The sequence below is a fragment of the Brassica oleracea genome, chromosome C7 (assembly GCF_000695525.1).
Source record: "Brassica oleracea var. oleracea cultivar TO1000 chromosome C7, BOL, whole genome shotgun sequence".
NCBI lineage: Eukaryota > Viridiplantae > Streptophyta > Magnoliopsida > Brassicales > Brassicaceae > Brassica > Brassica oleracea.
Genome location: NC_027754.1, coordinates 34,519,838 through 34,534,017, shown reverse-complemented (window position 1 = coordinate 34,534,017; position 14,180 = coordinate 34,519,838). Strand labels below are relative to the sequence as shown.

Genomic DNA, 14,180 nt, shown 5'->3' with positions numbered 1-14,180 from the left:
TTTAGCCAGATGAGGATTCTGAGCTTTTCAAGCAGGGACTATAGGAAAGCTGCCAATCTCATCATTTTCAGAAGTTGATAGTGTTGGCATAGTAGATGTAGAAGCTTGAACATCACACATGCTGTTTTGTTATATATGTTGTGGAGATTACTGAGTCATCCATCAAGACATCAATATACATATGCTATGCTGTAAAATATAGCATTTGTAGTAGAATATTATTCTCAAGTTGTAGACTCTGGTTGATGGAAGAACTTGGTGATGTGACATCAAATCATCTTTGTACTAGTGGCTAACAATTTTACGGATTCTAGCACAAAGAGATCTCAATAGCAGCAGAAACACTAAGTAAAGCCACTTCGACGCAACCGCTCAGCTCAGTCATGTCATCATGATCCGTTTACAAAAACGCTGTTTCGACGCCGTTTTAGTCATTTGGAGGTTTAAATAAAACCAAACGATACAAGCAAGGCGCTGATTACAACATCCACCATGGTTTCCATCTACATTCAATCACCAAACTTTCTGAACTCTCCATTTCCATCTCCCGCGTCCCGTAGGCTCCGACGTGGAGCTTCTTCTCCTCAGTCGCTTCGAGTCACTGCTTCTCGCAGCTCCTCCTTCGATGTAGTTGTTGTTGGTGGCGGGATCATCGGGTTGACCATTGCCCGTCAGTTCCTTACCGGGTCGGATCTATCAGTCGCCGTTGTTGATAAAGCCGTTCCTTGCTCCGGAGCCACCGGTGCTGGTAAAAGTTTCACTCTTTTTTCTTATTTTCTGGAAAGTTTGAAGTGAAAAAGAGTTGACTTTTTTTCTAACATGAAAAGTTGTGGTCTTTTTTGGGGGGTTCAGGACAGGGATATATATGGATGACTCACAAGAAGCCAGGTAGTGATATATGGGACTTGGCTATGAGGAGCCATCAGCTCTGGCATGAGCTTGCAGATAGCTTAAGTGATCAGGGTCTTGATCCTCAAGAGCTGCTTGGTTGGAAAAAGACAGGTCTTTTCTCACTTCTGTCTGTTTAGATTTTGGTTGATTTTTATAAGTTGGCTCCTACTCCAGCTAAATCAATGTTCAATAAATCTTTAGGTGGCGGTTAGACCTTTTATTGAGGATTATTTATTAGGCGGGCATCTAGATCGATTTTTTCAACGCCTATACCAAAATTTTGAAAAATCAGTTTAGAAAAATTGTTGCTTTAGACCGATTTTTAGAACACTGAGCTAGCCAATTGGGTTCTTTACACCTTTTTGTAAGGTTCTTGTTGACAATGCTATTATCATCTTGTTATCTACATTGTGTATCGTTCAGTATGTTATTATTATTATTTCCATGTGCAGGAAGCTTGCTCGTTGGAAAGACTTCTCAGGAATGTGTTGCTCTGAAGCAAAAGGTTAATGAGCTAACTGAAGGTGGCTTGAGAGCTGAGTATTTGTCTAGCGGGGATTTGTTTCTAAAGGAGCCTGCTATCCTTGTGGATGATGAGACTGGTGCTGCGTTTCTTCCTGATGATTCGCAGTTGGATGCTCATCGTGCGGTTGCTTATATCGAGAAGGTTGGTTGAGTTTCATGGATAGTTGAATGTCTCATCTGACTCTTATTCTTTTCGTTTTAGTTATTTTTTTCTTTGTGTTATTCAGGGTAACAGAGAGTTTGCAACAGAAGGACGATATGCAGAGTTCTATCATGAACCAGTTACAGGCTTAATAAGGTTTGCTAATATTTTGTACTCAGAAAGATGTTGTCTATGTAAATCTTGAATGTGCATTGTTCTTGTGCTGCAGTTTTTATTAGTATGTTAATTGTATCATCTACTCAGGTCTGATGGGAGTAGCAAGGAGGTTACAGGTGTTCAGACTTTGAAACGCAACTTGTATGGTAAGAAGGCTACTATAGTAGCTGCTGGTTGCTGGAGTGGTTCTCTGATGCATGACTTGCTTAAAGACTGCAACATCTCGGTGGATGTTCCTGTGAAGCCAAGAAAGGTTTAACTTTCCCTCTCATTGCTAATTTTTGCATTTTTATTTACATTTTGAGGTTAGTATTGCTTAAGAGAAACATGCATTAGCTTTATTTGTAGAGTTAATCTTCTGTAAGCTTCCAGAATATGTTAAGACTCCTGAAATGGACTGTTTCTGTATTTTTAAATTACAATATCCAACTTTATTTTCCTTGCAGGGGCATCTGCTTGTGGTAGAGAATTTTGATTCGTTCCATTTAAATCATGGGATGATGGAGGCTGGTTATGCGGATCATCAAAGTGCTTCAGCTCCAGGTGCGGAGGAACGGATGCTATCTATATCCATGACAGCCACAATGGACACGACAGGAAACCTTGTTCTCGGTAACGTTTTCATCCCACCTCTTAAACTCCTGAACAAGTCAGGTATCTGTCCTCTTCATTTAGCCATCTTTAACCTTCAGGGAGCAGCCGTGAGTTCGTCGGGTTCGACACTGAAGCTGATGAGACTATCATCCGGTGCATATGGGAACGTGCAGCAGAGTTCTTCCCCAAGTTACGTGACATTTCCATTGAAGATTTCATTCGTAACAGGAAAGTGAGAGTTGGGTTGCGCCCTTACAGTAAGCTTCTAATTGCTCCATGAAATGCTTCAAAACCGTCCTTTGGAATGTATCATAGAACCTGAACTTCTTTTTTTAAACTGATCATAGTGCCTGATGGGAAGCCAGTGATAGGATCTGTTCCCGGATTACAAAACCTGTACTTGGCAGCTGGGCATGAAGGAGGTGGACTTTCCATGGTAAGTCAGAACTCATCCTAATGTTCTATCAACAATTCAAGAACAAGATGGTGATTCTTGGTTTCTTGAAATCTTATTAGGCTCTAGGAACAGCTGAAATGGTGTCAGACATTGTATTGGGGAAACCATCGAAGGTAGATGTTTCAGCGTTTCAGGTTAAAGGACGTTGTTGCTGAGGAACTAGAAGCAGTTTTCAGTTTTAGTTACAATGGGAATCAATCAGTCCTCTTGAGTCTTGAGCATTGTTGTTGATCTGTTTTGGATTCCCAAAAGGAAATAAATCTGAATGTTTCAAAAAATAATAATAGACTAACACAGAATGTTGAAATCATTATTATGTGGTTATCTTGGGTTATTTTTTCTTTTATTATTTTGTCATTGAAATTAATTATTGACAAGGATTTTGAAAAATCTGATGTAATTAAGAAATATATTAAATATGAGACCAAATTAAATTCCCTGAATACTGCATATATAGCAGTCAATGGTCTCATGTTTCTTTGGTATTTTTAGATTTTTACTAAAATTATCAAATAAATAACAGAAAAATCTAACAGTTTTGGTACCTACTTAAAAATATATATATTTATATTCATTGTATATCTGCATAACATAAATTTGTAGTCATCAATAGGTTCATATGTCCTTTTATGGCATAAAACTATAAGTTACATATATGCTGAGAATGAAGATGAACACACAAATATAATCCTAAATGTTTAACAATATATATTACAAACCTCTTTTGTTTCTTCTTTATCTGCTTGTTAACCAAACTAATGGTTTACCTGTGGACACTATCTTTAAATTTCAAGGTCCTTTGCCTCCTATACTTCCCCATGAGGTACATTTCGGCAAAGGGACAATAGACTTGGGAGGTCTTGAGGTTAAACAAGTCTCCATCTCCAAAACAACAGCAAAGAGAGTATGGAGAACATATGAAGGAGGACGAGACAACATGGGATTCAGCATCTTTGAACCTACAAATCTTCCTGCTAACTTCTTCAAGCTTGGCTTCTATGCACAACCAAACAACCAGAAACTTTTTGGTTGGATCCTTGTTGCAAGAGACGTGTCTGGAAGTAATTTGAGACCACCAGTGGACTACATTGAGGTCTGGAACACTGCATCGCTGGGTATCAGACAAGACGGACATGCATATTTTTGGCAGCCGGTATGTCTCAAAGGGTATAAACCGGTTGGTGTGTTTGTCACTACTTCCTCTCAAAAGCCTCCTATGAAACAAGACTCTATAAGTTGTGTTCGGTCAGAGTTGACAGAACAAAGTGAAGCTGATACGTTAGTATGGGGGTTTAAAGGAATCAATGTTGTTAATTCGAGACCGGTCCAAAGAGGAACACAAGCAACAGGTGTGTACACAGGAACATTCAGTTTTCAACAACTAAACTCATCTCCTCTTCCTTATTTATTCTGCTTGAAAAACACCAAACTCAACATGTCCTCTAACATGCCAAGCAAAGCTCAAACAAGAGCTTTGTTTAAAACGTATTCTCCTTTGATATATTTCCATCCAAAAGAAATTTTTCTACCTTCTTCGGTCCATTGGTTCTTCGCCAACGGTGCCTTGTTATACAAGAAAGGAAACGAATCAAACCCTATCCCAATACAACCAAACGGTACAAATCTTCCACAAGGCGGTTCAAATGATGACTTATTCTGGTTAGACTATCCACTCGATAAGACCGCCATGGAGAAGGTTAAGAGAGGAGACTTACGAAACACCAAAGTGTATCTAAACATCAAACCAATGTTCGGAGGGACCTTCACCGACATCGCCGTGTGGATATTCTGTCCGTTCAACGGAAACGCCCACCTCAAGTTTCTATTCATCAAGAGCCTTTCTTTAGGTCAAATAGGCGAACATGTTGGAGACTGGGAGCACGTTACTTTACGCATTAGTAACTTCAACGGCAAGTTATGGAGAGTCTACTTCTCTCAGCACAGTGGAGGTACGTTGGTGGACGCATGCGATCTAGAGTACGTTGAAGGTGGAAACAAACCGGTGATATACTCGTCGCTTCACGGCCACGCAATGTTTTCGAAACCTGGACTTGTGTTGCAAGGCAAAAGAAGGTATGGTATAAGAAACGATATGGCGAGAAGTGACAAGTGGTTGAACTGTGGTAAGGGGTATGAGGTGATTGGAGGGCCTTGGGGCGTGGTTGAGCCGGCTTGGACGAGCTATTTTAGGAAATGGGGACCAAGGGTAGGATACAAGATTGATAAGCCAATTAAATCATTTGCTAAGAAGATTTTGCCCATGTTTGTTAGGAAACGGTTACGAAATATTATTCGGAAGATACCTTATGAAATGCTTGGTGAAGATGGTCCTACGGGTCCTAAAGCCAAGTTGACTTGGACTGGTGATGATAAATATTCTTAAATTTTTTTATGGTAGGTTCTTTCACTATTTCACTAATCTACTTCAGCGCGGAATAATTTTTATTTTAAATTTTTTTATTCAGATTTTATTTAAAGTTGAAAATGCTAATAATATTCACAAAAATAGAATGATCATTTGTTGATATGAAACTAAAAATGTTAGAGATGAATTAGTAAATGATGTTTAATCAAAAATTCTTCAAATAAATAACAAAAAGTGTGTGTTTTGTCTTGTTTTTCCCACAGTTCCATTTTCTCACACCAAAACTTTTCAGTAAACACCATTTTCTCATGCTACAATTACCGTCGCTGTTAGAATCATCAGATCAAGGGGATTAGAGTTGAAATGCATATGGCTTAAGTTTTCCTCCGTCAATTTAGTTTTTGTTGGAGAGAAAGAGAGCTCAGAATGATGAGAGCACACCTTATCTTGGAGAGCCTGAACACAACAACGAACATAACAAACTCAAAGATTTAACTAAATCTGAGAATTATATTTTTTTGTAAGATATTGGAGAACAGTTTGTAGTTTCCATATATGATCTTTAAAATACCTGAAAAGAGGAAAATTTAAAAGTTAAAAATAGGCTTAAGAACAATGGTGAGTCTACTTTGTATAGAGAATGTTATAATGGTGAGTCTGGAAATACATGGACAAATAATGTTTTTTTAATTGATTAAGGTTTCTTGCAGGTTCAGTTCATTAACAGGAGAAGGAAGTAAACAACCATTTATGTCCAATTATAATCCTTCTGTTCCTGAAATTAAGATTTTCTAGAGTATACACGCTTATTAAGAATTTAATAAATGTTTATAATTTAATTTATTTTTTACTTTATTATACACTTTCCAATAACTTTCCACCAATGAAATTTAATCAATTCAAATATTTTCAATTAATGTTCCTCAAAAGTATAAAAAAGTACCTTAACAATATAGAAAATTTATCTTCGTGGAACAAGAAAAAAATTTAAAACATCTTACTTTCGGGAACGAAGGTAGTATTTAGCAGTCAAGCCATAATAACAGAAGAGAAGATAAACTGATTTATAAGCAGGCATGTCAGCTCTGTAACCTCTGTTTATATTTATGAAGTTAATAATTACATCGGTTATCATTTTGATTTATTTTAATACGTAGGTCCAAAACATTATATGTCAAAGTAGCGCGTGATTTTTAAATAAGACTATCAAAGAAAAGTTGTTCTACCTATTTACTGTATCAAAGAAAAGCTGTTCTCACCGAATATTGTATTTTGCTGGTTTACTACCCAAATTAAGTGAGTCCAAGCCAGTCCAGACCGTTTGTATTAATCTAGAAATTGTATTGTTTTGTTCGTATATCTTCAAATGACAATGAGAAAATGAGATGAGGCAACCTGCCCAGGCCCATAAATAACATAGATCATCAGGAGTTAACATGATATGTAACCAAAGGTCGAAGTCTACAGGTGCATCCGTTTCGCACTAGTTCTCACGTTACTCGGTCTGTAAAGTAGTCATTGTCCATAATGATACCTAAACTAGGATATTTTGAAATTTTAAAGTTGTTTGTTCAGAAACTGTCTTGAATGTATTTCCATGTGTGCATATATCAATTAAACGTAATGATAATTCTTCTGCAATGATGGATACATAGAGGAATACAAATAGCTGAAATGTTCTTTAGAAGTATTGAGAAATGGGATTATCTGAAAATCATTGTATCGAAAAAATTGTGTAATTGTAAACCAACCATGTGCCCATATAGGGATCACTGAAAAGATCTCGAGGACGAGTTGAGATGGTTAGTATTCAATTTAGCAAACGAAGAAATTGCACCAAAACATTGATGGTCTTGGGACAGAGTGCGTTTGCATATAAGAAAAATATACAAAAAAAATCAATAAAAAAAAAAAGAAGATTTGGCAGTATATAAGGGCCTAGATAATCATGAAGTTTATCAGATCCAGGCGAGTGGTACTCCCGATTTCTATTTCGCAAGGTTTATTATTAATAAATTGACTGGATCATGATAGTTTTCAATCCAACCAAAGAAGCTGAACTTGCTTTTCTTTCCGACGAAAAAACAATTTTCAACCAAAAAGGCGAAACCAAATGAAGATAGGAGCAATTGAATAGCATAACATAGAAAAAACGAAATCGAAAGCTTCATGAGTTTGAAGTAGCTAAAGGAGAGAGATGTGTGGCCGTTGTTGGAGATGAGAAAGAGGAGAGAGTATATATTGGGAATTAGAAGGAGATTAGGGTTTTTTTCCTCTCTCTATATAGGCCCACTAATTTTATCAGCTCAGCCCAATAGAAAGCCCAATTTTAATGCACATCGGAGAACCAAACCACTTGGAAGACACTACCAACGAGTCTTTCGAAACCTTATCCGCATCCGCGCAGTTGAACGGGTAAATCCGAAGACCTAGTATGTAATCCGATTTAAATTTTAGGAAAATACACATTATTTAAAAATTTAGTAAAACCCAAAAAAAAAAACTAAAAGCCAAAATCCGTCTATTGGTTGAACCAATATGTAACTTTTAATTATATTTTCTTGGATTTTCAGTTACATTATTAGAATCTGTTTTGTATTCTAATTCAGAAGTTAAGTTATTTTTTTTCTTCAAAAAAAATAAAAATCATATGATCACGTGGATTATGAATCTATTAGCAAAACTAATTGATGTGATTTGGCATGAGTTTATTTTTTGTTATCGATAATTTATTACAATTTTATATTTTATTTTTGGTTTATTTTGGATTTAAAATTTAATTTTATTATTCACACTGGACATTTAAATAATTACAGACTTTAAGTCTTGATATATATTTTTATTTTGTGTTATAACTCTTAACTTATTACAAAATTGTTAAATAATTTATTTTTATATATTTTGTATGTGAAATGAAAATAAAAATAAAGAAAACTAAAGTTAAGTATTTTTCCAAATGGTTTTTAAAACATAAACATTTTTATATTTTTCAATAGCTAATATATTATTATATAATAAAATTATTTAATTTATTAACCCGCGGTTCGTCCACGATCGACCCAATAACCCGGTGATCCGGTAAATTGTCCGGTTCAGTGTCCGGGTCAGGTTTCAAAACATTGCTACCAACCGATTCATCAGTCTACAATTTACAAATTACAAGCAAAAATTGTCTAAAAATCGTTTTAACATAAGCAAGAATCAAGCAAGGTTGCTCCTTGATGCTCGAGGTCAAGAATCAGAGACTGAACAATATCACAACAGTTGTGTAAGGATGTAAGCTATAGACTTGGACACAACACAAGTTCAGGAGAATCCACTTCACTTGTATTATAAATTCTATGGTAATGAACCTTTTGCTATGTTAGAATCAGTTCCTATTGTCTGTTACCTTGAGCCATTTGAACCGCACTCTCACCAATGTGGTCATCAAGGAGAGTGGGATGGATAGTTCTTGCGAAGAGGATCTTGAAATGTACAAATCGTCCCGAGATGAATATGTTAACCGAGTTCACAAGATCTTTCCATCCATCTCTGAGCCAGAGAATGACAAGTACCGCAAGAGCAAAAGCTGAAGAAAGTCCCGTGATCATGAACAAACCGCGGAATCTGTAGAGAGTTATAGGATTTGATGTATCATCTGCTGTATACGGAAGTTGATTCTCAAACCATCCTTTCTCTATCTCGCCTAGCTTCCCTTCTGTCCTTAGCTTCGCTATCTCTGTGGACACATTGTGCACCAGCTCATGACCCTTCTGAAACATCTGAACAAAACATATTTTGTCAGCAAGTAAAAAAGGAACATGTAGAGTAAGATAAAAAAAGAGGGATACATACAAAGCCGAAACCATTGGTGGTACATTGTGACTTGACCATGAGAAACTGTGCAGGCTTTTCTCCAAGGAGGACATTGAGGTATGGCAACTCATCAACAATAAATGCCACAGTTTTGTTCAACAAGGCTTCAGCATAATCTTGAGAAGTGTTGAGACCCTTGGTGTTCGTTGCTCGGAGTCTAGGACCGGTGAGGGAGGCATTTGCAATGATTGAGCCTGAAAGGTGACCAACGAAGTCTTTATTGGAGTTGAATCGGATCTGTTGCACCGTCATCATTGATGTTAACGTTGCAGTGTAGCTTGTAGTCAATATGAGCACTGCGAACACCCAAACCGTAACTACAAATCTTGATAAGTTGTGTTTTAGCTTCTCCCCTGTCACAAATAGTAAGCAAAACTAACTTAAAGCATAACTTCAAACTCTAATACACAGGCATGTGCATATAAGCCGAAAATCGAACCGCAACCGAACCCAAAAAACAAATCTGAAACCGAACCGAAGTTCACAAATAACCTATTGGTTCCTATTTTTCTGGAATAAAACACGAGACCGAACCAGACCAATCCGAAAACTAAAATGGGTATCTTAATATCTAAAATATAATTTGTAGACCTAAAACTATTGATAGTTAGTTTTAAAAATTACCAAATATTTTTAAAGTATTACTTATAAACCGAAATATCTGAAAAATTGAAATACCCAAATATATATTTTCGAAAATGTTTTAAAATTTGAATTACCCAAAAGAACCAAATTACCCTAATAGTTTTTATTTGAAATATTTAAATTTATCAGAATTACCCGTTATTTAATTCAAAAAAAATGGAACACCGTTTTTACCAGTATTATCCGAAATTAACTGAAAAATCCAAACCGAAGTAGAAATGAATTGGAACCAAAATTTTATCGAATATTAGTCGGTTCCTATAGTTTTTACCTGGATCAAACCAAAAACCTAAAAGAACCAAAGCGAAACCAAACTGAATTTCATAAATAATCAAATGGATCCTATGTCTTTATAGAATCGAAAAAACTAAAACCGAAAGAACCGAACGCCCAGGCTGATGGCCACTTATAAGGATATGATGATGTACTTACTGTGAGCATAAACAAGGGTAGAGAAGCCAAACCAAAAGATAACACCAATCTGTTGTGGCCAAGATCCTTGGAACTCCTTGTTCACAGGTCTTTCTATCAACCAAACTATAACACCCGTCAAGACAAAGAAAGCTGCACTTGTTATCCAAAGGTCTCGTGTTAGAGGTTGGAAGAACACCCACATACTTCTCTCCTTTGGTGCTACAATTCCTAGACCCAGTTCCGTGAATGCCATTGTAAACTCAACATTCTTCAATCTATTGGAAGTGATTGTAATATCTCCCACCGCTGCATCATACTTGTCTCTCTATGGGGGATGCAACACAAAAATGAAAATGAGATCAGTTTCCATTCATTCAGTATAATCTTAAAACTGAGCCAATGTTTAGTACCTGGTTATAAAGTGCATGTGCAAGTTTGTCGTAGTTACTTCCATTGCGCCAAAGTATGAACTCCACATCATAGTTGAAAGGGTTAATGGAAGCTTTGAAGACATCTATACAAAACCCTTCTGCAGTTACTATTTTTGTTGTTGGATCAGTCGTCACCTTCACCAGTCTTGGGAACCTGTTGCTAGATGTAACCAAAACCCTCAGCTTTTTTCTCGTGCTGCGTTCATTAGGACTCTGAGCAGACCCACCTGGCCAGATTATAGTCTGTAGCTTGTTGTTATGAGTAGAAGAAGATAAAAGTCTTCTGTTGCTGAAACTACCATTAGAGTTCCAGAACCCTACTCTCCTCTCACCTGATCCTATCAAATTCACAATCTCAAACTTGTCTGACAAGAAATACTTATCCTTGATTTGCAAGTCACCACTCAAACCCTTAAACCTACTTTCTTTGATTGCCTCTAGGAGAGTTGATGATGATACATTCACCATCCTTGTAACTTCCACTGCTCTCGCCAGAGCCCAAGCGATATCATGAGCCCATACGCCAGAGATGCTCAAACGAGTTATCTCCAACCCAGCAACTTCATCTCTGTGTAGTGACTTTCTCCATCTCGAAGTAAAGTTCTGAAGCTCTTTTGACATTGGAATGTAAGACTTGAAGCCAACCACACCTTCCATTACCTCTCTTGAAAAATCGTCGCCAGTGCTCCCATGGAAGCTGTTCATGGTTTTGGCAGTGAGGATCCAAGCAAACCCTTCACCCATCCCTAACTTCTCAGCACATTGAAAAAGATGAGTTGCAACAAGCTCAGAAGAGTGCACCACAAAGACAGTCATCCCCAAACCCTTCACCATCCCTAACCGATCCATGATTAACTCATCAGTAAAAGATGAAGTAAAACCAACCTTGGACCGTATACGGACCTCGTTCTCATGGAAATGGTCCACCATGAGCTGCATACTCTCTCTCCAATCATCTTCATCTTCATAAACAAGAGAAACACTGTTCCAACCAAACTCATGGATGAAAGCTGTTATCCCCTTCGCCTCGGAGGAAGAATCATGTGTTGCTTGGATCAAATGACTGTATCTGCTCAGTGATGATGAGATCGGAGAGTTAAGTGAAACCACAGGAACCCTAGCTTTCTCTCCAAGCTCCGCGAGAAGCTTCGTTTCCAGAAAAGAACTCCCGACGATGATTATCGCCTCCACTCCTACAGTTTGCAGCAGATCCACACCAGAAGCGAGAGCTAGGAGAGGCTCTCCGTGAGAGTTTCTGACTGAGAGAGAGAGTCTTGTTTTGTAATCACTGTGAACGGTGTAAAAATCGGAAAGCGCCAAGGAAACAGAGCTTCTCACTATCTTTCCCTCCACGGAACCTAAATCCAAAACCAACCCGACTGGAACCTGAACCGGAACCCGGTCATATTCAGACCCGGAGTCTTTATTAACGTCGTCGTTTTGACTGGAAGCGAGACAGTTGGAGATGAAGAGAAGCAGCAGAACAAGAAGAAACGAAACTAGAATTGGGTTTTGAAAGGTAAATCTCTTCATTAGAAAAAAGTTTCCAATTACAAAGGACTTGATGAACCTTTCTTTTTTGAACTTAAACTTGATGAACTTTTTATATTATAATTTTTAACTCAACCCATGCCGACATGCCGTGTTTTTGTTTCTCCTCTCTAGAATCATTCAACTATATATAATAGAATATATTCGTTTAGTAGAAAAAATCCCAAGTTTCAGATTTTCCTTCGGACCTTATGATTTTGAAGAAGCAGCCAGCATAGAAATGAGAGAGTGTTTGAGTTTGAGTGAAATTCAAAGGAAAAATTCTGTGTGAGTTTCCGACGTTGGCTACTCTTTTGTGACAGGCAAGTCAAATTCAAGGGAATTCCACTATTATCTTAACTTTTCTAACTAGATGTCGATCCGCGCAACCGTACAGATTTTTGTTTTCATTTATTTTTATATAAACATTTTGTTTTCAATTTTAAATTGGTATATATTATTATATACTTGTCTATCAATTTTTAAAACATAATAAGTTTACGGTATATTTTTTTTATTGAATAGATTGTTTCAAACTTTCACATGTATTTGTATCTTCTATATATATATTTTTGAATTTTTATTTTATTATTAAAATCGTAACTATATATATAAAGATTAGTAAAATATTGTTTTATTGTCATATTCAAAGATGTTGTAACATTTCACAAATTTAGAAAGTTTTTAAGAAATTAAACTTTTCGCTTCATAGATTTATATTACCGAGTAAATAATTAAACATTTAGTTTTTGTTTAATTTTTAAAATAAATTATATAGTTTAAAAAAAAATTTCATTGGTTTAAGGTAGGCCTGGGACGGATCCGGATATCCAGGAAATTCGGGGTACCCGGATCCGGATCCGTCGGATCCGTTAATTTAATATCTAGATCCAGATTCGTGGTTTCCGGATTTCGGATATCCGTCCCGATATTCTATTACCCGCAGATATCCGGATCCGTAAAAATAATTAAATATAATAATTTTTTTTAAAAAAAATACTAATTTTTTTAATATAATACATAAATCAAATATTTATAAATATATTTATATATGTCTATAATATTGTAAAAACTAAAATATAATATTATAAAATTAATTCATGTATAAATATTAATAAAATTTAAAAATTTAATGTGTTTTAAAAATACGGATCCGGATATCAGGACCTAAAAATTAAGATATTCGGATTCGGATTCGGTTTGGACGGATCCAAGATTTTATTATCCGAATTCGGATCCAGGTACTCCAGATATCCTATTTTCAGAGCAGATCCAGAGCGGATCTTGGATCGAATCCGGATCTCGGATAATAAGTCCCAGACCTAGTTTAAGGTAGTAAAGATTAATCATTGTTAGATAATATGATTTTTGTTATTTAAAAAAAAATCTTTATAATTTTAAAAGTTAACATCGACAAAAATTCAAATAATTAACATATGGAAGTATAGTATTACAATATTAAATTATATCTATTTAATTTATACTATCTATAAATCCAATGAATCATCTATTGTTTAAATCCAATTATTGACAGCTCAATAAAAATTTATGGTAGATCCAAAATTTAAATGATAAGATTAGAGATTAAACGTAACATGACTTTCTAGAAATAGGTCCATTACGTTCATTTTTAAAAAAATCACACATGAATTAAGGTTGTGACTTCTGTTTTAATATATAAGATGTTTGGTAAAAGAAATAAATAAGGGAAGTATAGATTCTACATTAAAAATGCTAAAATAAAATTAAAACGACATTTGTCAACGGTTGTAGAAACCAAATGGTGGCAATGACGTAGTATTAATCTGACTTATTACGTAACACCTTCTGGATTATTGATTTTATATTGTATTATTAACTTCTTTCGGAAATTACTATTGAAGAAAGTACATAAATGGGGGATTAAGATAAGACGGTCAAAGATATATATCTACAAGTAGGCATGAGATGGATCGGGTATCCGGGCAATTTTATGGGGGATTAAGATAAGACGGTCAAAGATATATATCTACAAGTAGGCATGAGATGGATCGGGTATCCGGGCAATTTTAATATTAATATATAAAAAAATATTAACAATAATTTAAAAATTAAAAAAATATATAATGTTTTTAATTATTTCTATGTATAATATTACAAAATTTACATGAA

General features: G+C 35.8%; 3 protein-coding genes across 3 annotated transcripts; 2 read left to right on the top strand and 1 right to left on the bottom strand.

The window, feature by feature from the left end:
* The first annotated feature begins 319 nt into the window (after positions 1–319).
* LOC106303676 (probable D-amino acid oxidase PA4548) lies at positions 320–3,132 on the top strand. The gene is made up of 9 exons (XM_013739976.1): positions 320–748; positions 853–1,002; positions 1,344–1,558; positions 1,644–1,714; positions 1,823–1,988; positions 2,182–2,347; positions 2,428–2,586; positions 2,677–2,765; positions 2,846–3,132. Exons 1-9 carry the CDS (start codon positions 493–495, stop codon positions 2,939–2,941), a joined length of 1,368 nt encoding a protein of 455 aa, XP_013595430.1. The 5' UTR covers positions 320–492; the 3' UTR covers positions 2,942–3,132.
* Positions 3,133–3,480: 348 nt separating this feature from the next.
* On the top strand, positions 3,481–5,169 carry LOC106303152. The gene has a single exon (XM_013739494.1). It carries the CDS (start codon positions 3,481–3,483, stop codon positions 5,167–5,169), a length of 1,689 nt encoding a protein of 562 aa, XP_013594948.1.
* A 3,359-nt stretch (positions 5,170–8,528) lies between these two features.
* On the bottom strand, positions 8,529–12,032 carry LOC106305054 (glutamate receptor 1.2-like). Its single transcript, XM_013741434.1, has 4 exons — positions 10,479–12,032; positions 10,087–10,393; positions 8,989–9,362; positions 8,529–8,915 (listed from the first exon to the last, which is right to left on the bottom strand). The coding sequence occupies exons 1-4, from the start codon at positions 12,030–12,032 to the stop codon at positions 8,529–8,531; spliced, it is 2,622 nt and encodes an 873-aa protein (XP_013596888.1).
* Positions 12,033–14,180: the final 2,148 nt, after the last annotated feature.

What these genes read in the sequence shown, in the direction of transcription:
- LOC106303676 (XM_013739976.1), top strand. Translation starts at nt 493, where the DNA reads ATGGTTTCCATCTACATTCAATCACCAAACTTTCTGAACTCTCCATTT. An exon ending in CTCCGGAGCCACCGGTGCTG is followed by an intron (nt 749 to 852) that starts GTAAAAGTTTCA and finishes TGGGGGGTTCAG; the next exon opens with GACAGGGATATATATGGATG. An exon ending in CCAGTTACAGGCTTAATAAG is followed by an intron (nt 1,715 to 1,822) that starts GTTTGCTAATAT and finishes TCATCTACTCAG; the next exon opens with GTCTGATGGGAGTAGCAAGG.
- LOC106303152 (XM_013739494.1), top strand. Translation starts at nt 3,481, where the DNA reads ATGTTTAACAATATATATTACAAACCTCTTTTGTTTCTTCTTTATCTG.
- LOC106305054 (XM_013741434.1), bottom strand. Translation starts at nt 12,032, where the DNA reads ATGAAGAGATTTACCTTTCAAAACCCAATTCTAGTTTCGTTTCTTCTT. An exon ending in CACATGCACTTTATAACCAG is followed by an intron (nt 10,394 to 10,478) that starts GTACTAAACATT and finishes CATCCCCCATAG; the next exon opens with AGAGACAAGTATGATGCAGC. An exon ending in CCACCAATGGTTTCGGCTTT is followed by an intron (nt 8,916 to 8,988) that starts GTATGTATCCCT and finishes TGTTTTGTTCAG; the next exon opens with ATGTTTCAGAAGGGTCATGA.